Source organism: Protopterus annectens, chromosome 3.part1 (genome assembly GCF_019279795.1).
Source record: "Protopterus annectens isolate FY-2018-M chromosome 3.part1, PAN1.0, whole genome shotgun sequence".
NCBI lineage: Eukaryota > Metazoa > Chordata > Ceratodontiformes > Protopteridae > Protopterus > Protopterus annectens.
This window is the reverse complement of record NC_056732.1, coordinates 387,380,820-387,406,640: the sequence shown is the minus strand read 5'-3', so window position 1 is coordinate 387,406,640 and position 25,821 is coordinate 387,380,820. Positions and strand designations below refer to the sequence as shown.

Sequence of the window (25,821 nt, the reverse complement as noted above, 5' to 3'; positions counted from 1 at the left end):
AATAATTTGTCCTTTATCATGGCTTAACTGCAAAGTAGTTAGCCACCCTTTCATTGTCGCTGAAATACATTGATCAGTGTAGGGTGTATCATATACATTTTAAGCACTCTTTTATCCACGAATGAGGGATACTGTCAAATGCTTTTTGGGAGTATATCCATGCCATACTTAGATTCGTCCCCTTTTTACACTTCTCCATTATGACTTTATTTAACAATAACTGATCCTTTGTTCCATATGACTTTCTTTTGTTACTCTTTTATTCTACTGCCGTGATTGAGTTTTCTTCTAAATGACTATAAACTTTGTCAGCATAATTTCCAGTCTATAGTTTATACATCGTTGGGAGGCATGTTATTGCCCTATAATTTATAGAACAGCTTGCAGGTTCACTCTTAAGTAGGAGTATTGTTTTTCCTGTCTTTAACCAGGTTGGTGTCTGTTCAGGGTTTGCATATAAATAGTGCTTACTCATGGCTAAATCTTCATGTAAATCTGTTAATACTTTTAGCCAGAAGTTAGGTACTGCATCTGGGCCTGAAGTTTTCCAGTTAGGAGCTTTTCTAAACGTTGCTTTAATCTCTCTGACCATTACTTCATCCCATTTCATATCATGTACATTTGAATTTCTTATTCTTTCTTTCACTTCTTCTATCCATTCAGTCTCTGTGTTATGTTCCACACATTCTCCACAGATATTTCTCAAAAATGTATCTATTTCTTCTTTTTTTGGTGGTGTTTCAATTCCTTTTGCCTTATTTTCCAATTCTCTAGAAATTTTTTTGAATCATAAATGAAATGCTTATTTTTTACTTTTCTTTTATATTTATCTGCACATCTTCTAGGTTTTTCTGCTTGTTCTGATATTTTAGTTTATTATTTGTGATAGTGCACGACAGGATCCTGATCTGTTCTGATACTGTGCACTGCTATTATCACATCTATTTTTCTGAGTATTTTTATTGATATGTTCCCTCTTCAATATTCTTCTAACAGTGACACTTCTGTCTTAAGTGCTTTATAGTTTTCTCTGTTTGATACTTCCATAATGGCATTTGAGTTCTCCTGTTCCTATACCTTACTGCCCTGTGCTTTTCTGGTAAGACCTTAACTGTTATTAATTTAGCTGCACACTAATGTATCCTATTTACTTCTGTTATATTGCATGAATGTATATGAACAGTCCTAATTATTGCGCTCATTTGTTTTATCAAACTTCAAACTTTCTGGGCTTTACTGACTTTCTGTAGTCTATTTCTTTCATTGATCTTAATATGTCTGTCCATCTCTATTAAATCAAGTAACTCTTCTCAAAGATAATTTTCTTCTAAACTTGAGGGTATATTCTTTGTTCTCTATTTCCTGTGGGAATTCTACAGAAAGTTTCAGAGCATCCTTCTGTGCCATATTCTCTTCAGTTTCATTCAGTGTCATCTGTTGCTCTTTTATATGGTAACTCATTGGCCTATCATTCCATAACTCTGACTGTGTCAGGTTTGCCACAGTTTCCTGTTCCTTCCCTTGCTGTATAACTCCAACTGAACTTTTGTACTGATTTGCTATGAAGGCTCCAAAGTATCTTCATATGACAACTGATCAGATGTTTCCTGCTCCATTGGTTTCTCCTTAATTTGGGGATCCATTGCTCTATCCTGCTATGATGTTATCAGAGATAGATTTTCTACACTAAATCCTTCACTTTGCAGGTATTCCATAACCTCAGTTTTGATTTTTTAACTACTCCATTACTAATCCTCTTTTCTACTTTTCCTCTTTGTTTTATTTTTTGTATTGTAAAATTTTCCATAGCTGGATGATTTTGCCTGTTTTTCTCTTCAAATATCTTTGGTGCTGCTCTTTTTGTGATGATTAGTTTTCCTTTCTCCTTTGCATAAATATCGCACCATATTAAATCTCTTTTTCTTTTCCATGTCCAGATTTCTTCTTTAGATGTCTCCTGTTTCTCCTTACTTGGGGGGGGGGGGGGGGGGGCTCGTTGTTCCATCATGCTGTGATATAACCCATGTTAGACGTTCTACACTAAATCTTTTACTTCAGCTTCTAGTTTTTAACTTCTACTTTACTAATCTTCTGTTCTACATTCCCTCTTTGTGATTTTATTTTTTGCATTGTGAAATTTTCCATATCTGAATACTTTTGAATTTATTTCTCTTCAAATATTTTTGGGCTGCTTTTTTGTATTGATTAATTTGGCTTTCTCCTTTGCAAAAATATTGCACCATATCAAATATCTCTTTCTTTCCCATGTCCATATTACTTTTTTATTCCTTTCAAAAATGTCTAGACTTTGTTCTTTATATTTTCGTACTTCCTCAGCCTCTTCTCTTTCCAAATAGCCCAAGATTTCTTGGTCTATATAATGTTTTTCATAAATATGTTATATTACTGAACACAACTTTTTATTTGAAGCTGCTGACAGTTTTTCTTGTGAAAGCATTTTTCTTTCATTTAATATCTTTCTTAATCTTTTTGTCTATCTTCTGTCTGGAAATTCTGGGCTTCTTGCGTGTTAGTAACGATACATCATTTCTTTCTTATTCTCAGTAGTACACTCTATCATCTTTATGGCTCTTATTTGGCATATAGGATTTTGTGATTTTTGTGGACTACTACTTCCTTCTACAATGGGGGAGGGGGGCAGTCCCATTGTAGGAATGTTTCTGTATCTTGAGGATTCTACACTATCCTTTTTTCTATTCCTGGCATCTGTGCACCTACTAGGATTAGGCACTTTTTTATCCTGGGTCTTGTGCACCCGGCTATCTTTTTTTATATTTTTTAACCAACTTCTGTCCATGATGTATGCTATATAAAATACAGTCTATATATCAGGGTTGCCTTGGTGAGATTTTGTGCAAAACAGGGTCCACTTCATGAAGGTATTCACCAAGACTTGAGGATGAATTCAATTCCAGCAATACTACTTTCCTTTGCTTGCTGATTTATCATCCCTGCATTTGGACCCCGAATTTCTCACAAAGTATAGCACACTTAATGTTCTCTCAGAGTTTTTATTTCTTTCCATTATCATCAAGGTATAATTAGTGTCCATAAAGCCTTCAATGCCTTTCAGTTTCTTCACTTCTCTCTGCCAAATGTCATAAAGGTCCCAACATCTTTATTCATGGTCATAGCTCTCACTACTTCTGAAACAGTATTCCCCAGCCTGCGTGACATGAGTGACCACACCCATTTTTCACCATTAGTACTAACTGCCCAGAATTTTACATTCTGACAGTGTGTCTTAAGAATGTCACTGAAGTGTTATAAAGCCAATGTGTAGGTGCAGTAAAATCTTCCCTGCCTTGCTACTTAACAAATGAGTTTTCATATATGAAGAAGAGATTGGCTGCACTGTTTCATAAACTGTTAAAAGCTCTTGTTTTGGCCAGTATTATTCATTTAACTGTAGATTTATTGGGTGTAGAAGTGTACAAGTTGAGTAAAGCTACTGTACTAAATCCATGAAGGATCATCTATTACTCTTTGACAGTGCAAGGCAATGATGCAAAAAACATGATCGGACTTACAACTCTGAGTATATATCAAAAGTTTGCAATTTAACTTATTCTAAATATATAACAAAAAGTGCCATTTAGCTACTTTCAAATAATATTTAATTATCACAAACAGCAGGTCAGTAAATGAGAGACCCTGGCACTGCTCATAAAGACAGGCTAAGAACCCTGTGACATTCAACACGAACTAAAATCAGATGCAGAAACAAGCCATACTAAGTCAAAGTTCTGTCATATTCTGGGTAAACATGTACAATGCAGGAATAAGACTAAAAAATTCATGTTGGTATAGCAGTCTCCAACAAGCAATTTAGGGGATAACGAACTACAAAATAAAACACTAACAATGATGCTGAATCATCAGTATATGATGAAAATGCATATTTGTTCAGGCTGTGGGCAAAGTTTTGCTTTACACGGACTGTTCCAGAAATAACCCTGATTTTAACATTAATAAATGCATAACTGTACTTTTTTGGTAAAAGACTGCTGAATAGTGCCTAAACACCAACAGCAAAAGCTAAAGCCAACAGACAACACCAAAGATTTGGATACTGTTATAGGCAGGGCCGGTGTTAGCATTTTGGGGGCCCCCAGCAAATGTCAAGTTGGGGGCCCCCTGGCCACTTTCAGTCTAAGTATCACCCTGTCACTGCCACTACTTCTAGCCATCTTTTTAGTTCAAGCTGCAGGCTTTTAGGAGTAGTACACACAAACTGACCTTTAGCTACAATGATCTTATTACAACAGGCATACATACCACACTGTGTTAGCCCATCTCACAAAGGGACATTTACAGTTACTGCCATTTAGGTACAACAAGGATACATTACAACAACTCTGTGTACAGCCCAGAACTAATATGCAATGAAACCCTAGGCACTGGTTACTGTTTCAGCCCCAGCCAAAAAAGCAAAAAACAAAACACCCCCCCCCCCCCAGAGTTCCCCTCTGTTTTCCCCATGTTGGGCTTCCCACTTATGCACATTACATTTTTTCTTCCATTTCTCACATTTTACCTTTTTTCTTCAGCCTTACATTATTGTGCAGTTTCTTGTTCTTCTTTAACTATGGCCTTAATACACCCTGAAAAAATGTAGAGGATTCTCACTAACAGAAGAGAAGTAAAAGAACTTGATTATGATAGCCCACTTAAGTGTCTTCCACTGTTTTCAGTATTACAAACATTACTGGCAGATGACTTCTGTTTAGCTATCTGTGTACTGGATGATCCTTTGATTTCTGAGTCTCCATTGTCAAACTGTAACTTTACGTCAGCACAATGAAGTTCTGCATGAACCTATACATACATACACACACACACACACACACATATCTATATCTATATCTATCTATCTATATATATATATATATATATATATATATATATATATATATATATATATATATATATATATGTATATATATATATACACATACATATACATGCATGCATAAATACCCACTCACAATAGCACATCTTGGGTCTGCTTCTGGAACGCATCACCTTTTTCATGTGTAGACTGTTTACTTACAATTCAAAATCAAATATTAGACCTGTGGTATGCAGTCTCAAACAGCACAGGCACAATTTCACAACTTGTAGTCAAAATAAAGTTAAAAGAGGAGTGCCTTGTAAAATTACAGCCTTTCCACCAAACAGCTCTGACAACAACTTGTTCATTTTGCAGCATACAATAGGGGGATGGCTTAGGTAGCAAAACATAGATAAGTTCATAGAGTCAAATACCAAGGCAAAAAATCTGTAAGTGCTCATTCATAAGATTTTTTTTTCTTTGCTGAACTCAGTATCACACAGTTCAAATCCTGCATCACACTTTTTGTACCAGTAATTCAGTTACAATCATAGGCCGGGGTGCTGCAGCGGTTAGTGTTGTCGCCTCACAGCAAGAGGTTCTCCAGTTTGATTCTCAGCTGGAGCACCTTCTGTGCAGAGTCTGCATGTCCTCCACATGGTCGCATAAACTTTAAAGACATGCGGGTAGGTACTTGCATCTGTGGGTGTGCCTTCTTTGAAGGTTGGGCGTTGGGCTGGCAACTCGACACCCTAAAAGTCCACTGCCAATCATTAGCAGACTGGTGATCTGCTGTGGCGACACCTAACCGTGAAAGGACGAAAATACACTTAATTCAGTTACAGTCATGAACCTGTCCACCTCCAAATGTAATGTTTCCTGAATCCCATCTTTTTTCACTGCAGGATTACCTTTGTGCCAGCCTCTGATTAACCATTAAGAAATGTAAACACTTTTCTCATTAACTTTCCAGTTCTTCCTTTCCTGTTATGAATGCAAACCCAATTTAACTAAACAAACTCTTGTAAATCAGTTTTTCAACACCTTTATTAATACAGATAAACAAAGTCAACAATAACAGAGCACAAAATAATGCAACATAATCATAAACAATGATGAAGAAATACTCATAAACTGGCAAAGGAAGAATAAGAACACACAGTACTCATGTAAATCATAAAGCATAGACCCTCAACAACCCAGTAACCATCAGTAACAAATACATGTGGATGCCACCACGATAAAAAAAAAATTCCAGCCTCTTAAGAATCCATGCAATGTTTTGTTGCATTATTATTATAAGAATGGCAAGCTGAAATATGCAGCCATGTCTTGCCCTATAATTTTTAAGAGTTCAGAAAAACATCAGAATGGATACTTACATCAGGACCACTTGAGTCAATTTTAAACTACATTTTCAAAACAGGTTGCATACCAACTGAATGGTGGATGGCAACAGTTATCCTCATTCACAAGAGTGGACCATCAACTGACCCTGGAAACTATATACCCATTATTCTGACTAGTCTACTATGCAAAGCCATTGAATGAATTATCATGGAAATGATCAGCAGAGACATTGGCAACCTACAGACACTGGGCCTGTCTCAGTTTGGTTTTGTCAAAGGAAGGTCATGCCTACTTAACCTAGTAGACTTCTTAGAGAAGACAACCAAGGCAGTGGAGAAAGGCAAAAATGGTGCATACTGTCTATCTAGGCCTGGCTAAGGCATTCTGCACAATACCCCACTCAGGTATTGTGGACAAACTCACTGAATTAGGCATAAATTGCCATACAATTTACTAGATTGGCAACTGGCTCACAGATAGGACCCAAGAAGTCAGGATCAGTGAAATCACCTCCACCAAGAGGTAGGTCAGCAGTGGAGTACTGGGCCCACTCCTGTTTATCAAGGTCTCGGTGGTCAAGGCCATCTGGCTTACCAAATTCACAAACAACTGAAAATTGGGAGCTATCATAAATGCTTCCATGACACTAACATCCTTCATGAGGGTCTAACATAGACAAATGACTGGTGCCAAAGCCACGGATTAAAATTCAATGCAAAGAGGGGCATTATAGTGCCTTTTTGGAAAATATCTACCCAGGAATATTACTCCATTGATAAGACACACCTAAGAGCTGACCTGGTGGTCAGAGATTTGGGAACATATGTAGGCAGTAATCTAGTCTTTGAACAACAGGTAGCCAAGGTAGTAAGAAAATCATTCTATGTCACCCAACTTATAAGTACGGGTAGTAGGGCATCCAGGTACAAGAAAGTTACAGTACCACTTAACTTGTCCCTTATCAGACACATCACTGAGTACAATATCCCCTTCAGCATGAATGACTAGGCATATGCAACAGTTGGAATGCCTACAGAGGTTCTTCACCAACTGAATCCAAGGTATCAACACACTGTGCTGTACAGATCACCATAGAGCCATGTCTCTATCCTCGGTCTCCTACAGGTTGTTGACAGGTGATCTGTGTTTGGCATATATAGCACCCTTGGATCCAGCCCTGATGGAGCTTTTGCACATCTGCAAAATAAGAAACCCCAGAAACACTAGATCCAGGAATTTAAACTTTGCTTGTGACATAAATAGAACATGCTGGTGAGAAAGATAAGTGACTCAAAGGACCCCCATGCTACGTATTAGGCTCCCCATCCGCGGGAAACAGAGTCCATTCCTAACCCTCTTCAACTGTAACCTTGACTATTGGATGAAAAATGGCAAATTCATCCCTGTGCTCCCCACGTCTCTTATGTTCAGAGGCTGAAAGTAAACATTCCCTAACATATTCCACCACTTCATTTTTTAGCAACATCCTAAGTAACATACGCTTCCTAACAAACATACCCCCCCATTAATTCACACATGTTACCAGGGGATGCAGTTGGGTTGCATGGCCAAAGTTATAAAGGCCCTTGTGGTCATTCACCTACTATATACCTATGAACATATAAACTAAGAAAGAAGCAAGAATCCATTAAAAACAAAAGCTGACATGAATTTATATTATTCAGCAAGATCAGCTCTGTATAAACTCTACTCTCTACTGTCATAACAAATGTATTTATTTTACAAAATTAATTATGCAGGAAAGTCAGAATGGGCTTTTTTATTTGAAGCCATAGGTAAAAAGGTCAAACAGCGCTAACATAACATTTATGCAGTAAAGAAAAAGCACCAATAGTTTCACTAGAGACTACAACATTCAACACAGGTAATAAATACATCATTCATTGACAATTACAGAGAAAATTCCACAGCAACTAATATAGCATTTATAGATGGTTATATGATTACAGCATTTGCAATCAAAAAGACACTAAATTCAATTTTACACTCTCAAGCATAAATTCTAATTTGGCAAAGACTCAGGACACATTTAAAATGGTATGAATTTTAACTAATCACCACAGGAAAATTAATTTACAAGTACAACAGGTACCCCATTACAAACGGTGACACTGTGTGCTATTTTTAACCTAAGTAAAGGAACTATTATGTGCAGATTCAATATCCAGCAAAATTGCCACATGTTTTAAAACATGGTGCAAGGCCTGATTTCCTCAGCTTCCAGTGCCTAACTGTGTGACTCTGAGCAAATCACTTAACCAGACACTGCACCTGGACTTAGTCTGTAAAAGGTCTGTGGAGATCAGTGATCTATCACATAAAATCAAACACAAATAAATAAATAAATGGCCCGAAAGTAGTTTTCATCTTCAGGTGATCATAACTGTAGCATTTAGAAATTGGTAAGCAAAATGAGCATTTCAAGATCTTTTGCAGTTATGGCACAATATATGAAGGTTCAATATTACAAGTGTGTGCGCGCATGTGTATATATATATATATATATATATATATATATATATATATATATATATATATAAATATATAAATATACATATACACACGTGTGTGTATATATATATATATATATATATATATATATATATATACATATACATATGTGTGTGTGTCTATATACATATATATATATATATATATATATATATATATATATATATATATATACACACATATACATGTGTGTGTGTGTGTGTGTGTGTGTATGTGTTTTATATATATATATATATATATATATATATATGTCTACATCACATAGTCGAATATGGAATGTTCGAACCATCCTGTTCGAAGTTAAAAAACTATGGATAAAAAAAGCAAAAAAAAGAAAAGAAAACAAAATAAACTGTTGTGAAAATCCTGAAAGTTTAACTGATCGACCTTCACATACTGGAAAATGCATTAAAATACGAAAATACTAAAAGATCTCTAAATACGTGATTACCCCTTTAAATGTATGCACTATGCCCTTTGCCAAACGTCAGAAGTCATCTTTCACAGTACACAACATATACCAACATTTCAAACAAGTACGGTATGTTAAAACTTATTATACTGTTTATTGCTGCACCTTTATTCATCTCTTATGAACAGTTTAACACTATAGGAAGAGCAGGCTGTGTTTTAGGAAAGTACCTCATAGGCAGGTCTCGCAAAACTAGGCATAACCTGAGTAAATGACAGGTGGAAACAGAAGGTCAGAATGTCAAAACAAATTCAATTACATTTATTCCTCCGTTTTTGCAGGGGGTAGGCCCCCTGCACCACTCTTTTGGGGTGCTTTGCCCCCCACTCCACCCCACAAATTAAATATACCAACTCCGAGATCACACTATTTAGAGGAAAAAGGCAAACTATAACTAATATTAAATATCAACAGATGGTATGTTGTAATACAAATATGTATTAGCACAAGTAAGAGAAGTACGGTGTTTGCTGTAGATTTTTATTATTGAAGTGACTTGTTAAAGTTAATTAGAGGAAACAAAGGAAGAAAATCTCTGAGGTGTATTTTTCGATATTGTGAACTTCAGCATATAGGACATTTGACAATGTGAATTTCGATTATTTAAACTTTCAGGATTGTAAACCTTTGGTGTTTTTTGTCTCAGTCTTATAAATTTCGATATAGTGAGAATTCATGATTTGAAAGCAGATCCATGTATATATATGTACACTGGATATAAAAAGTTTACACACCCCTGTTAAAATCCCATGTTTTTGTAATATAAAAAAATAAGCCACAATAAATCATTCCAAAACTTTTCCCACTTTTAATGTGACCTATAACCTGTACAATTCAATTGAAAAACAAAAAAATATAAAAAATAAAAAACGTACAATATGTTGGTTGCAAAGTGTGCACACCCTTAAACTAATACTTTGTTGTGTGTGCACACCCTTAAACTAATACATTGTTGAAGCACCTTCTGATTTAATTACAGTATTCAGTCTTCTTGAGTAGGAGTCTATCAACATGGCACATCTTGACTTGGAAAAATTTGCCTACTCTTCATTGCAAAAGCACTCCAAATCTGTCAGATTACGAGGGCATCTCTTGTGCACTGCCCTCTTCAGGTCACTCCACAGATTTTCTATTGGATTTAGGTCTGGGCTCTGGCTGGGCCATTTCAAAACTTTAATTTACTTCTGATGAAGCCATTCTTTTGTTGATTTGGATGTATGCTTGTGGTCATTGTCATGTCAAAAGGTGAAATTCCTCTTCATTTTCAGCTTTCTGGCAGATGCCTGAAGATTTTGGGCCAAAAGTGACTGGCATTTGGAACTGTTCATAATTCCCTCCACCTTGACTAAAGCCCCAGTTCCAGTTGAAGAAAAGCAACCCCAAAGCATGATACTGTCACCACCATGCTTCACAGTGGGGAAGGTGTTCTTTTGGTGATGCGGTGTTGTTTTTGAGTCAAATGTAACTTTTGGAATTGTGGCCAAAAAGTTCAACCTTGATCTTATCAGACCATAACACATTTTCCTACATGCTTTTGGGAGACTTAATGCATTGTTTTGAAAATTTTAGCCAGGTCTAGATGTTTTCCTGTGTAAGAAAAGGCTTCTGTCTTGCAACCTTACCCCATAGTCCAGACATATGGAGAATACGGGAGATTGTTGTCACATGTAGTACACAACCAGTACTTGCCAGAAATTCCTGCAGCTCCTTCAGTGTTGCTGTAGGTCTCTTGGCTGCCTTCCTGACCATTTTTCGTCTCGTCTTTTCATCAATTTTGAAGGGATGTTCAGTTCTTTGCAATGTCACTTTTGTCCCATATTTTCTCCACTTTTTGATGACTGTCTTCACTGTGTTCCATGGTATATCCAATGCTGTGAAAATGTTTTGTACCCTTCTCCTGACTGATACCTTTCAGCAATGAGATCCCTTTGATGCTTTGTAAGCTCTCTGCAAACCATGGCTTTTGCTGTAGCAGGCAACTCAGTACATGTCAGGAAAATCCTACTAGGACAGCTGAATTTTATTTGGGGTTAATCAGAGTCTAATTGATGGCAGATGTGTAGCCAAGAAGACTGAATGCTGTAATTAAGTCAAAAGGTGGTTCAACAAAGTATTAGTTTAAGGGTGTGCACACTTATGAAACCAGCATATTGTACATTTTTTTTTATATTTTTCCCCTAACATATTTGTTTGTTTTTCAATTGAATTGTACAGGTTATAAGTCATATTAAAGGTGGGAAAAATTTTGAAATGATTTATTGTTGTCTCATTTTTTTAGATCACAAAAACCTGTCATTTTAACAGGGGTATGTAAACTTTTTATATCCACTGTACATATATATATATATATATATATATATATATATATATATATATACACACAATATACACACACACATTCATATACCTGATATGCAAATATTCAATGATATGTAATATTTCTGCATCTTCAGGAATGTTAACATTATTATATACTATAGCATACTGGTATAGTTTTACCTTTGTATTTAAATGTTGAAAACTAATACTGTTACTTAATGTTTTATGAAATATATAAATTTTACTGTAATTAGATCATGACAGAAAAGAAGAGCAGTCCAGTTTACTTACCTGTAAAATACATGAATGAAGTGGAAAGAAAAGTGCAGTTGTGTACACTTACCATAAATGTAGATGTTCGAGTGTATTCACTGTTGCATTCATCACCTATGGGTTAACCGTGCTGTGGTAGCCCTCGGTCAGCCCGAATACTAGAGTCAATGTGTGTGCCTGCTGTCATCACCTGTAGTCTGATGTTAGGTCATCAGTGCTATAAAGCAAGGCAGCCGACATCATTACATCAGTTTTTCTTGCCCTAGCCCATCAGAAGCACAAGGGAAAAGAGAGAAGTGGCCCTGGTGGCTAAAAGCCACCTTGGGAAGCTTGTGTCCCCCTAGGGGAAGATGTTAAATGGGGGATGGAGGGAGGGAAACCAATAGTGCAACAGTGAATACAGTTGAACATCTCCATTTATGGTAAGTGTACACAACTGTACTATGTTCTTCATGTTTCACTGTTGCAGTCATCACCTGTGGGAGGATTCCCAAAGCTGAGGAAAAGGGTGGAAGGATAGGTTGAATCCTAGGTATGGGACAAGAGGCCCTGCAGAATTGCAGAGGCAAACCCTGCCCTAGACTTAGAAAAGAGAGGTAGGTGGTAATGCTTTGTAAAGGTATGGACAGAGGTCCAGGTGGCCACTTCCAAGATGTCCCTGGGTAGGTACTCCTCTGAGGAAGGCAGTGGAAGTGGAGGTTGCCCTAGTGGAGTGGGTACAGATAGACTTAGGTATGGGTTTCCTATGTAGTCTGAAGCAAAAATGGATATAGTGTGAAATCCATTTGGAAATGCTTTGTTTGGAGATGGCCTTCCCCTCTGACCCTGGGGCAAAGCTTACAAGAAGCTGGTCTGTTTTCCTGAACGGCTTAGTATGGTCCAGATAGTATCTGAGTTGTCTGTGCATGTCTAGTGAGTGAAAAATTCCTTCCCCCTTGTTTTGAGGGTTGGGAAAGAAGGTGGGAAGGTGCATGGCCTGGATAAGGGTCACATCAGATACCACCTTGGGCATAAAGGAGGGGTTAGTCCTCAGGGAGACTCTGTCTGCATGGAAAATTATGAATGGCTTGACAGCCATGAGAGTTTAAAGTTCTGAGACCCTTCTGGCTGAGGTGATAGCTAGTAGGAAGGCAGTCTTTCAAGAGAGGTATTTCAATTCTGTTGAAGCGGCAAGTTCAAAAGGGGATAAGGTTAGTTTTTCTAACACACAATTCAGGTCCCAGGGTGGTGTCAGAGGCCTTCTGGCAGGCCTGATATTAGAAGCCCCTCTGAGGAATTGCTTAATCAAAGGATGAGAGAAGAAGGGTGTGTCAATCATAATCGGCAGAGATGGCCATGGCATAGATTTTAATACAGGAGAACGAGATGCCACTATTGAGCAACTCTGCTAGGTAATCCAGGATGAGAGGGATGAAAGGTTAGGAGGTACTGCCGTCTTTTGATTGTTTCCAGGAGCAGAATCTTTTCCATTTTCCTGCATATGATTTTCTTGTGCTGGGCCTTCTGGCCTATGTGATGATGTCCAGGACCTGTTTGCTTAACAGGGACTCCTTGTTAGTTTTTAGTGTATAAGTCATCCTGAAAGCTTGAGAGTCTATAGGTTTGGGTGCAGTTCCTTCCCCCTCTCCTGGGTCAAGAGGTCTGACATCAGGGGAAGCAGCTTTGGGGGCTGTAAGACTGCGTAATAAGGGGTACCAATGCTGCCTGGGCCAATATGGAGCAATGAGGATGGCCTTTGGTCTCTCCTCTCTTATTTTGATCAGAACCTTGGGAATAAGGCTAAGGAGGGTATGCATACACAAAGAGGGAGCTCCAGGGACAAGGCATCCACCTTCCATGCTAGGAGATGATACTCCCTGGTACAGAACTTGTGCAGCTGGTGGTTGAAGTGCGAGGCAAAGAGGTCCACTTCTGGGGTCCCCCATTCCTGGTTGATTTGCAGAAAGATTCCACTGTGGAGCTGCCATTCGTGGGGGTTCAGTAAGTTTCTGCTTATGTGGTCTGCCAGTGTGTTGTTGATAACTGGTAAGTATTGGGCAATTAGGTGTAGCTCCATGGAGGTGGCTGTAAGCCAGAGACATATGGCTAACCTGCACAGGGGGTAAGATTGGGTGCCCCCCTGCTTGCTGATGTACCACATTACTGTGTTGTCTGTTTTTATAAGGAGGACCCCTGGGCCTGAGATGGGGTTGGAAGGAAGTCAGAGTCTTTTGTACTGCCATCATTTCTTTCTGGTTGATGTGCAAGTGAAGTTGCTGGGCATTCCCACGGGACTTGGGTACACCTCTCTGTTAGGTGAGTGCCCCAAGCAATGTCTGAGGTGTCGGTGGTGATGGTCTGGCCGGAAGGGTGGAAGATGAAGGGAAGACCCTTGTTCCTTGGCACAGGTCTCTGCTCACTAGAGAAATTTGGCCCTTATACAAGGGATCAGAGGGAGAGTGGTCTCTAGGGACTGAGAGTACTGACACCAAAGGTTCTTTAAGTACAACTGAAGTCTTCTCATGTGAAGCCTGGTGAGAGGGATGAGAAGGATGCAAGATGTCATGTATCCCAGGGTTTGCAGGAACTTCCTCGCAGTGAAGTGAGGTAACTTCTGGAAGCCAAATGGGTGAAGTAGAGAGGCAGGAAGCTCTGCTTTTCTGGGGATAGTTGCTGTGTCTAGCACAGCTTCCAGGAAAACAATTTTTCTGGTGGGGTTTTGCTTTGATTTTTTTTCTCGGTGATGGTGAACCCTGGGGAAGTTAGGAGTGATTTGACAAAGAGAAGGTCCTGGAGCAACTTTTCTTTGCATTCTGCCTGAATGAGGCAGTCATCCAGGTATGGTAAATCTGTATATTTCTCTGTCTGCAGAATGCTATAGCCAGGCCCAAGCATTTGATGAATACTCTGGGAGCAGTAGATAAGCCAAAGGGCAGTGCAGAGAACTGAAAGTGTTGATAGCCTGCTCTGAAGCGCAGGAATTTTCTGTACGATTCCCTGATGGGGATGTGGAGGTAGGCATCTTTTAGGTCTAGTGTCAGAAGCCAGGCATTTTGTGTAAGCATAGGCAGAAGCTGCTGCAAGGTTAGCATTTTGAATCTGGGGGCCACCAAGGAGGTGTTCAGTTTGGATAGATCCAGGATGGGGTGGCAAGTGCCCTCTTTTCTTGGAACAAGGAATAGTCTGGAGTAAAAACATTTTCCTCTCTGATCTGGAGGGACAGGTTCTACTGCCTCCTGGGATATTAGAGTTTGGACCTGTTTCAATGCCTCTGCCCACTGGTTTAGGGGGAGGTCTGGGTACCCTCTTGGAATAAGGAGTTCACTGAAGGAGAATCTGTATCCCTGAGAAATGAATTTTAAGACCCATTGGTCCTTGGTTATAGAGACCCAATTGTCCTTGAAGAGGGTGAGCCTTCCTCCTAGTTTTTGATGAGTGAAAGGAGGGCAGAGGGGGGAGGGAGAGTCATTGTGAGTGCTTGCCATAAAAGCTTGGCTTAGAACTCCATGCCTTAGAGACAGAAGTGGTCCATTGTTTGCTTCTTTGTAGGCCTTGGGATGGAGGCCTGGATGGCTTGTCCTTGCAGTGCTTACCTTGGCCCTGTCTGCTAGGTGCAGGGAAGGCCGAGTGCATAGAGGGAAAGTTCCTGCTGAATCTGGGTGGTTGAACTTGAAAGAAATCTTTTACTATTTGCACAGATTTAGCTTTGCCTTCCATCTTTTTAAGCACCTCTTCTGCTTTTCCCCCAAACAGGCATTCCTTATCTAGGGGTGCATCAATAAGTTTAGATTTGACATGATCAGGGAGAGGTTGTTCCTTCAGCCATGCATGTCTTCTAATAACAGATCCTGTCACTGCAGCCCTGCTAGAGACTCCTAGGGTGTCATAACCACATTGTAATCAGTGTTTGGCCACTTGACAAGCAAAGTGTAGTAATTCTGACAGCTCTTTTGAGTTGGCACCATCAGGAGAGGTAGCAATCTTCTGTTTTAATTGTTCCAAAGTGTGTTGTTGATATTTTACCATATGGAACTGACAATTGAGTGCTCTGATAGCTAAGGTTCCAGACGTGTATGCTTTCTTACCCCATCTGTCCAGAGCTTTGGAGTTTTTGTCAGAAGGGAAAGGATTCTTGGCAGAACTACTCTTAGCTCCTATGGGTCCGTGTGTAATGACCTGAGGGTCTGCAGCAGGATTCTTGTGCAAGTATTTGTGAGAATCCGGTACTCGGTAGTACTGGTCAGGTTTAGTTGGAGCAGGAGGCTGGGCATCAGCGGCTACTCTGGATTCATGGAAAACATCATCCACCACTTCCAAAATAGGTGGGATGGCCAGGGGTTTATGCTGGGGCAGGTCCAGAAACTATCTAAGTCGTTTCTTTGACTGTGGGAAGTCTTTAGATTCCCACTGAAAATATTCCCTGAGGGAGTGAAGGGTTTCCCCAAAGGAGAGGTCCTCTTCTGCTGGGGAGGCAGAAGGGATGCTTCCTCTGCATCTGAATCCTCATAAACAGTTAAGGGATGCTGTTCTTCTTCAAAAGCAGAATAATCAGATTCCTCAGACTCTTGGTCTGTCATAATTTCTGGAGAAGGATGCATTTTCCTTTTTGGAGTGGGGGCCTGAGCACCTCAGATAAGGGAGATAAGATTCTCCACCATTTTAAGCAATTGAGCTTGGGGTGGGGGAGCAGTAGCAAGATGGTGGCTAGAAGCAGATTTCCTAGGAGTGGCCTTGCTTCTAGGCCTGAGAGAATCTGTCAGTCTTTGAAAAGTGGTATTTGGATGCGAAGATGTCATTTTTTATCAAGAATTGGTAATGCGAAAGGCCTCTTCGAAGACGGTGCTGGCTCTGGACTCAACTGAGGCAGAGACAGCCAAAGGCTCGGAAGACTAAGTGGATTTCTGATGCATACCAGACTCCAAAAGGTCTCGGCACAGGCCTACATAGAAAGCGAGTCGGGCATCAGGAGCTGCGAAAGCGCCTCACTGAATTCCGGAGAATTGATGACTTGCATAGCGGTAGCATTGTTGAAAGGCTTAGCCTTGTGTGGCCTGTCTCTGTCTTTATCTCTATGTTTTTTTGGAATGTCGACAGATTGTTGGCTGACGGACGCTATATCGGAATTCGAAGACAGAACACAAAAATAATTGTCTACAAAAAGAGCTCTACGGCGAATGGTTCTCGGATTAAAGAGAGCACAGAACCAGCAACGAGGGACATCATGGTCTGGGCCTAAACAAGTGATGCAGTAAGAATGAAAGTCTCGGTGTGGAATCTGCTTTCCACAGGCGAGACAATTGTTAACTTTTTTGGACATCGGTTAGAGCAAGGAAAAAGGGTCCCCAACGAGCTACTTTAGCTTTAGATGTTTTCTGCTGAAATTCAACTTCTGGTAGCATCTGACCGGCACTTGTGTGAACTGCTTCTGCTACAGGCTCCATGCCAAGAAAGACTGATGTAATGATGGCAGCTGCCTTGCTTTAGAGCACTGTCAACCTGAAATCAGACTACAGGCAACGGCAACCGGTGCACAAAAACATTGATTCTGGTATTTGGACCAATGGAGGGCTACCACAGCAGGGATAGCCCACAAGTAATGACTGCAATAGTGAAACACGAAGAATATCTGGGGTATCCAAAGAAATGAAGGATTAGAGAAGAACATGCAGATTCCACACAAACAACAACAGACTATTGGGAATGGACTACAGACTCTAGAACTATGAAGTGATTAGGTGTGGTGTCAAAATTCCCATGTAAAATAAATCTCCACACTTGTATATTACTCTTTGTAGTGTATCACTCCATGTATATGAGTTGTTGCAGCAGTTACAAACATCTATGCTGCTACATAGTTATACAGGTATGCATTTAAACTTTGTATCTGGATTATCGAATAAGGTACTGCTTACTAAACTTCCTTCAGATTTGTTTTTGTCTACCTTGGTAACAGCAATCTGAAAGATGTCCTTCATGGTTCACTGTTGCAGTCATGACTGTAGGGTTCTTCCTGCCAGCAGCAGCCCTCGATCGGCCAGAATCCCAAAGTCTGGATTGGGCGTCAGCTGAGGTCGCTTTTATCCTGACGTCAATGCGTCAGGAAGTATAAAGACCTCAGCCGACGCCATTATCCCAGTCTTTTTTGCTGAGCGGTGCCCTGAGCAGTTCGCTGATGCCGGTCGGCCTACTCCTGTCTGTTTTTGGATTTACTTCCAGGATTTTTCATTTTTTAAGATAAGTACCCCGTTGGGGAGGTCTTTTTCTTGCTCCAGTCAGATGTCAGAAAAAGTTAATTGTATTTCTTGTGGGAAACAAATACCTCATAGGGATTTTCACTCTTATTGTATTCCCTGCCTGGGGCCTGACCACGATGTTGCTAATTGTGGGTTTTGTGCTAGATTTAATCAGCGTACTATTAGGTGTAGGTACAACTTTGCCTTCTACTATTTTGCTAAAAGGTTTAATTATAATATGTCTTTGGATTCTTTTCCGGCTTCTGGTGTAAGAGGCGCAAAGATAAAGACAGGCCTCCGAGGTCCAAAGCAGAGGATATTACTCAGTTATTGCCAGTTGCTGGTTTGTCAGTCATCAGTGAGGCGCCTTTGCAGCCTCTGTTGTCCGCCTCTTTTGAACCAACTGCCTGTACCAACTCCAGTGTGGAGCTGATGGGGCCTTCAGTATTGCCAGGGAATGGACCTTCGGATACTACTCCCTCAGTTGGGTCCGGAGCCGGTAGGGAGGTACCGGCTTCTGAGGGAGTTTTCAGGCCTTCACAGCTTCATGTAAATATGGATTCAGTTTTGCATTCTAAGACAATGACTACGGCTCCAGCTAAAAAGAAATGGCAAGCACAGACGCCTTTTGATCAGGGTCCTAGGCCTCAAAGGCAGATGCTTAGGATGGCTGAAGATTTGTTATCTATGATCAGGGGTTCTCATCCCCCTCCTGAGAAAAAGCCTAGATTACAGTCCGATTATGATTCTTCAGACCAAATTTCTGTTTCTTCTGCTTCTTCCCTTGAGCACGATTGTTCCTTTCCTCCTTATGAGGATTCTGATGCTGAAGATTCCTTTCCTTCAGCCTCTCCTCCTGAGGATTATTCTTTTGGTGAAACTTTGCATGATATGAGGGAGCATTTTCACTGGGAAGGACAGGAATTCTCTGTAACCAAGAAAAGGCTTAGGTATTTTCTTCTTCTCCCTCAGCATAAGCCTCTTGCTATTCCTCCTGTATTGGACATTGTAGATGATGTTTTTTCAGAAGCTCCCCTCTCTCCTGATTCTTTTCCCCCTACTCCGGTCAAACCTGATAGGTATTATAGGGTTCCAGATTCTCGCAAGTTTCTTTTTAAGAATCTTTCACCTGATCCAGAAACACTTTCAAAGGGACCTAAGGGTGTTAAGGCGGCCTCTGCTAAACATCCTATTCCCTCTGACCGAGAGTCCAGGGCTTTGGAAAGATGGGGTAAAAAAGTTTATACTTCTGCTACATTGTCTATTAGAGCTTTGAACTGTCAATTTCATATGCTAAAGTATCAGCAATACCTTTTGTCTGTATTTAAACAAAAGATGTCAGCTGTTTCTATTGGTGCGGATGACAAGGAGTTACAGGATTTATTGCATGCTATTGAACAAGTGGGTAAACATACCCTGCATTGTGGTTTTGATTCTTTGGAAGCTTCTTGTAGCGCTGCGACAAATGGCGCAGTTATTAGAAGACATGCTTGGTTAAAGGAACAAAGCTTGCCGGATCAGGTTAAAGCCAAACTTCTGGATGACCCTTTGCAGCACAATGTTTTGTTTGGGGCCAAAGCTGAAGAGGTATTAGAGAAAATGGAGGACAAAGCCAAATCTATGCAGATGGTTAAGGATTTTCTACAGGTGCAACCTCCTAGATTTAGCAGGCACTGGCCAGCTAAACCTTGGTCCTTTCCAAGCTTGGACAGGCCTCAGAGAAGCAGATTCAGGCGTTCCAGACGTAGGGGACAGGCACAAACCCTTTTTAGGAATAGGCAGTGGCCTGCCCCCTCTCTCAAAGGTGGTGAAGATAAGTCTCAACCCTACCGGAAACCGTCTTTATGACTCTCCCTTTCTGGTTTCAGCGGCTCCTCTCCTGGAAGCACCTTTGGGAGGAAAGATTTCTCTTTTTTATCAAAATTGGGGCCACATAACCCGGGACAAATGGGTTCTGGACATAGTCTCAAGAGGTTACAGATTTAATTTCCACACCTTGCCAAGACCGAACAGTTGGCCAGATCTGCCGCATCATCAATGGGCAGAGGCACAACTGCAGGTTCAGTCCCTCTTCGCTATGAGGGCCATAGAATTGGTACCAAATTTAGAAATAGGGCAAAGTTTTTATTCAAGACTTTTCCTGGTTCCCAGGAAGGAAAATTTGTGGAGACCAATCCTGGACCTTTCCGTACTAAACACCTTCCTAGATGTACCAAAATTCAAGATGCTCACTCTGCAGCAGCTGCTGCCTATGTTGGGCAAGAATGCTTGGATGGTGACTCTGGACTTAAAGGTAGCTTACCTGCATATTTCTATAAGGTGAGAATGCAGCAGGTATCTGAGATTCAAAGCGGGCTCGAAGCATTACCAGTTCTCTGTGCTGCCCTTTGGCTTATCTACTGCGCCCAGGGTCTTTACAAAGTGCCTGGCACCAGTAATGGCATTTTGCAGACAGAAGGGGATTCAAATATACCCTTATATGGACGACTGTCTTATTCAAGCGAACGACAAAGACACTCTACTTCAGCATCTAGCTTTTGTGCAGCATCTTCTACAGTACCTCGGATTCACAGTGAAGCTAAAGAAGTCAAATCTGGTGCCCACACAACAGATTACTTTCCTGGGTGCTCTTCTGAGTACTACAACCCAGATGGCTTCCTTGACACCAGACAAAAAAGCACAACTAGCTTCTTCTTTCCAACACCTGGCTTCAATGAAACAGCTGACTGCAAGAAAGGTTCTGCAGGCTTTAGGTTACATGGCTTCCTGCATTTTCCTAATACCATATGCAAGACTGCATATGAGGAAACTACAGTGGTACCTCAAGAGTGTGTGGTGTCAGCATTACCACAGTTTGGAAACAGTAATCACGATTTTGCCTTATCTACAGCAAGAGTTTCTTTGGTGGGCCGAAGCCTGTCTCCAGAAAAAGGGGAGGCCTTTTGTCCTCCACCAACCAACCAAGTTCTGACAACGGATGCTTCAGATTATGCCTGGGGAGTCCACATGCACGGGAGATGTCTTCAGGGTGTTTGGACAAAGGAGCAAATTCACCTGCACATAAATTTGATGGAGATGCTTGCAGTACAGAATGCTCTGATAGCCTTCAGGGACTTTCTTCTACCAGGGCAATTGTTGATAAAGACAGACAACACTACAGTGATGTGGTACATAAACAAGCAGGGGGGCTCTCACTCTTGCCCCCTGTGCAGGTTAGCCATGGCTCTGTGGTACACTGCACTGACCTGCAGAGTCCACTTACAGGCACAATTCCTGCCAGGAAAAGACAACGCTCTGGCAGACACATTGAGCAGGACACTTTCGGATCCACACGAATGGATGTTGGATGTTCAGATATTCAGGATGATAGTACAGGCATGGGCATGTCCGGACATAGATCTTTTTGCATCCCCTCAGAATCATCAACTTCCAACATTCTGCACCTGGACCTACCATAAACTAGCATGGCAAGTGGACGCTCTCTCATTCAGTTGGAAACACCTCTCAGTATATGCTTTTCCTCCTTTTCCTCTTCTACCTTGGGTACTTCTGAAGATAAAACAGGACAGACCACAAATGATTTTACTGGCTCCCAATTGACCTCGACAATTCTGGTATTCCACTCTGATGAACCTAGTTCAGGAGCCTCCATAGATTCTGCCTCAAATCCCTCATCTACTGTCTCAACAGGACGGCTGGATCCTGCACAGTCATGTCAAAACTCTGAATCTAGCTGCCTGGCAGATCCAGGGTCTGTAAACACCTCTACTCTTTCCAAACAGGTAATGGATGTAATCCTTGAAGCTAGACAGCCCAGCACTAGGAAATTTTATGCAGGTAAATGGAAAAGATTTTGCTCCTGGAATCAGGTCCAAGGTGATGATTCTACTGTTCCGAACATTCCTCTGATTTTAAAGTATCTGGCAGAGTTGTTACATATGGGCCTATCTTTTTCATCTATCAAGCTTCATGCTTCTGCTATTTCTGCACATTACGATACGGATCCTCTGATTTTTTCTCATCCATTACTTAAACAATTTCTTAGAGGGGCTAAGAATGTTCGGCCCCCTATAAGAGCACCTGTTTCCACTTGGGATCTTAACTATGTTTTGGAAAAATTAACCTTGTCTCCTTTTGAACCTGCAGCTTCCATGGATTTAATTTTTTTGAATTGGAAGACTGCTTTTCTTTTAGCTATAACCTCTGCTAGACGAATTTCGGAATTGCAAGCACTCATGGCTGTGGAACCCTTCATTATTTTTCAATAGGACAGGGTTTCCCTAAGGGCTAATCCCACCTTTACGCCTAAGGTGGTTTCGGCAGTGGCCTTGAATCAGACTATTCATTACCTACTTTTTATCCTAATCCTCAAAGTGAGGAAGAAAGTCTTTTGCACTCTTTGGACATGCACAGGCAGCTTCATTTTTACCTGGACAGGACCGAGATATTCAGGAAATCTGACCAATTGTTTGTCGCCTATGCTTCTACTGTTCTATGGAAAACAATCACTAAGCAAACTATTTCTAAGTGGATTGCCCACTGCGTCAAGTTCTGTTACTCTTTTTATGGCAATCCAGTTCCTGTTAATATTAGGACTCATTCTACCTGGGCTACTGCTACTTCAGCAGCCTTTCTTTGTGGGGTTCCTACCAAGGATATTTTAGAGGCTGCTATTTGGAGTTCTGTGCATACTTTTTCTAAGCATTACAACCTCCCTCTCTATTCTAAATCTAGGGCCGGTTTTGCTTCTGCGGTTTTGCAAAGTTTTGTGGCCGCTCCTTCTGTTTCTCCTCCAGCCACCCTTTCTTAGCTTTGGGACTCAACCCTACAGTCATGACTGCAACAGTGAACCATGAATGACATAGTACAGTTGTGTACTCTTACCATAAATGTAGATGTTCGAGTGTGTTCACTGTTGCAGTCTGAGTTACCCTCCCCTCCTACCCCCTCTTTTGTTTTTTTCTTTGAGTATTGTCTGTTATGAGGTATTTTGGCTGGTGAGGTTTTGGGCACCTGACATCTGGGGCAAGAAAAACTGGGGTAATGGTGTCGGCTGAGGTCTTTATACTTCCTGGCGCATTGACGTCAGGATAAAAGCGATCTCAGCTGACGCCCAATCCAGACTTTGGGATTCTGGCTGATCAAGGGCTGCTGCTGGCAGGAAGAACCCTGCAGTCATGACTGCAACAGTGAACACACTCGAACATCTACATTTATGGTAACAGTACAAAACTGTACTTTTTACATCACAAGAATGCAACTAAAACAAAGTCACAGAGTAATTATTTATCAAATGAATGCTCACTCCTGGTAAAACAAGGGCTGCTTTAGGAATCCAACTTTAAATCATGGGAACAAACCCAACATGTAGGTTAGAACATTGTTGATGGCACCTGTCAAGAATTCAAAAGTCAAGTAAAAAAGATAGACATTTAAATGTACTGGAATATACATATAATGCATCAGGATTCCCATTAATTTGTTTTTAATGACCACTGTACATTTCAGCCTCAAGACTAAAAAGAAAAAAAAACTTTAATCAGATTAAGTCTCTCTTTTACAAATGTACTTGTATTAAGTGTCACTCCCTCACTCTAAACAGAATGACATAAAACATCTCTTACTAAACTTAACAGTTATGTTTCACTGACCTCATTTTCTGAAGAGCTAGCAGACACCAAAAATTCTTGTGCATCAAAAAACTCAGACATAGATTCAGTCATAGATGTTCGACTTTCATCGGAGGCCTGATGAACAAGGGGTTTGCAACCCTCAGTTGTGTCTTCCTATTAGTTTTACAAAAAGAAAAAGAAAAATTAGAATTTCCTGCAAAAGAATGACACTAACTATGATTTGGCAAAGTACTAGTGCAAAAATAAATGAACAAAAATTGCAAGCATTTTTTCACACTAATTCCAGGTATTCAGAAATGAAGATGCCCACTAAGGTGCCTGAAATTTACAAATGGTCTATGTTCTGCTAGGTACCAGGCCACAGATTACTCCTGTCTCTTATGTTACCTCACATTTTTTTCTAGTTATGCTAGGGATTATGGGGCATGCGAGCATAGCCGGCCTTAGGCACAGGCCAACTAGGCGGCCACCTATGGCGTCGCTGTAGCAGGGCCGCTTTTCTAGTATTTATTTGGTATAGGTAGACCAGGATGAGGGCACCAGATGTTGTGGTAGGGGGCGCCGTGGAGCCCTTTTGCCTAGGGCACCAGTTCACCTAAGGCCACAGGGCATAGGCCAACTAGGTGGCCGCCTAGGGCATCGCTGTAGCAGGGGCGCTTTTCTAGTATTTATTTGGTATAGGTAGACCAGGATGAGGGCACCAGATGTTGTGGTAGGGGGCGCCGTGGAGCCCTTTTGCCTAGGACACCAGTTCACCTAAGGCCGCTTCTGCATGCGAGCAACGCTCAAGTATACACTGAGTTGTTGCAAAGAGTGCTTCTAACATGCATGTGTAACACATAAGGTCACAACCACATTTATTTTTCAGGTGACCACTGTATCTGAACATTGACACATAGCCTGTTGCTGACTAAAGGATCAGTTTGAATGAAAACTAATCTACATAACTACTTCAGCTCTCCTAAGATACAAAGCAAGCAATGAAAGATTTTAGTGAACAGAAATGATTCTACTCTTTAATAATTTGCAAAAGATATACATAATGTACAATTACATGTTAAATATTTCTGGTGTACCACCACAGACTACACATTATAAATCTTGTTGATGAATATTTATTGACCAGTTAGTACTGTTTGCTGCCATGTTTCTTTATTGACTAGACTAAACAGTACTTGCATCACAAATAAAAGACAAACAAGATGCACTATTATCACAACGAATTTCTGAGTTTTTCAGTCAATAAGACAAGTACAACATCAAATCACCAGGTGGTGTAGCAGTGGCAAAATGTAAAGCAATTTCCATAAGGTGGCTATCCTCTTGTTGTTTGGATATTTGGACGACTAAAAGTTAATAGGCAGTTCCCTTCCTCATTGGTTCTTTTAGGCTAGAATCTCCAAGGAAGAGAGAAGTAATTCTTTTAAAATTAAAAACTTAGCCCAGAAATTCCTAGCAAGATATCCAATAGAATGGCATGGTAGATTACACATTAGTGACTGAAAAGGCTTGTGAATAATGACTGCTACAGAATGTACACCCGGCAACTACGCCAGCCTCTGTGAAGCAGCCCTGTCCAGTAGAAGTTGCATTTAGGGACTCTTGAATGAGTGAAGTACAAATTTGCAACAGTGCAAACAGGATTGTATCTGTCATGAAAAAGGTACCACTGGGACAGAAGAGGAATGAAGTGGAACTTTAAAAAAGCACATCACACACGATACACATGCTGAATCCTGCTCTGGACCTGGAAACTATATCCAAATTGTAATTTATAACAAGGGTTTGGACCATCTTCCAGAAGGCAGAGGCATATCACATGCACAGAGGCACATCTGAGACAGCTGGCCACATCAGATACATCTTAGCTGCAAGTAATGTTAACATGCTAGTATTAATAAAGGTCTGAGTTCCAACACATACAGCTGCTCTAACTTGGTAGATGATATGCAAATGAATGTATTCTACAGCCAATAGCAGTTGTGGCTACATATTTTCATTTTTATTTATTTTGTTTCTGTTTACTAGGTTTGTCTGACTTTGTTTAGTCAAAAGCCTCTATTCAAAGGAGGCCCCGGTAGAAAACCTGGAACATACTACAAACATTTTAAACAGACATTCAGTAATACAGTGGATATAAAAAGTGTACACACCCCTGTTTAAATGCCAGGCTTT

General features: G+C 40.6%; 1 protein-coding gene across 5 annotated transcripts in view; it reads right to left on the bottom strand.

Annotated features, from left to right (window-relative positions):
- Positions 1 to 25,821, bottom strand: part of OSBPL3 (oxysterol binding protein like 3) — a 2,414,360-nt gene that overhangs the window by 675,694 nt on the left and 1,712,845 nt on the right. For all 5 annotated transcript variants that reach the window (XM_044066857.1, XM_044066855.1, XM_044066859.1 and 2 more), the window contains one exon: positions 23,665 to 23,799. In XM_044066857.1, coding sequence (XP_043922792.1) covers positions 23,665 to 23,799 — 135 coding nt within the window. The remainder of the gene's footprint in view (positions 1 to 23,664; positions 23,800 to 25,821) is intronic.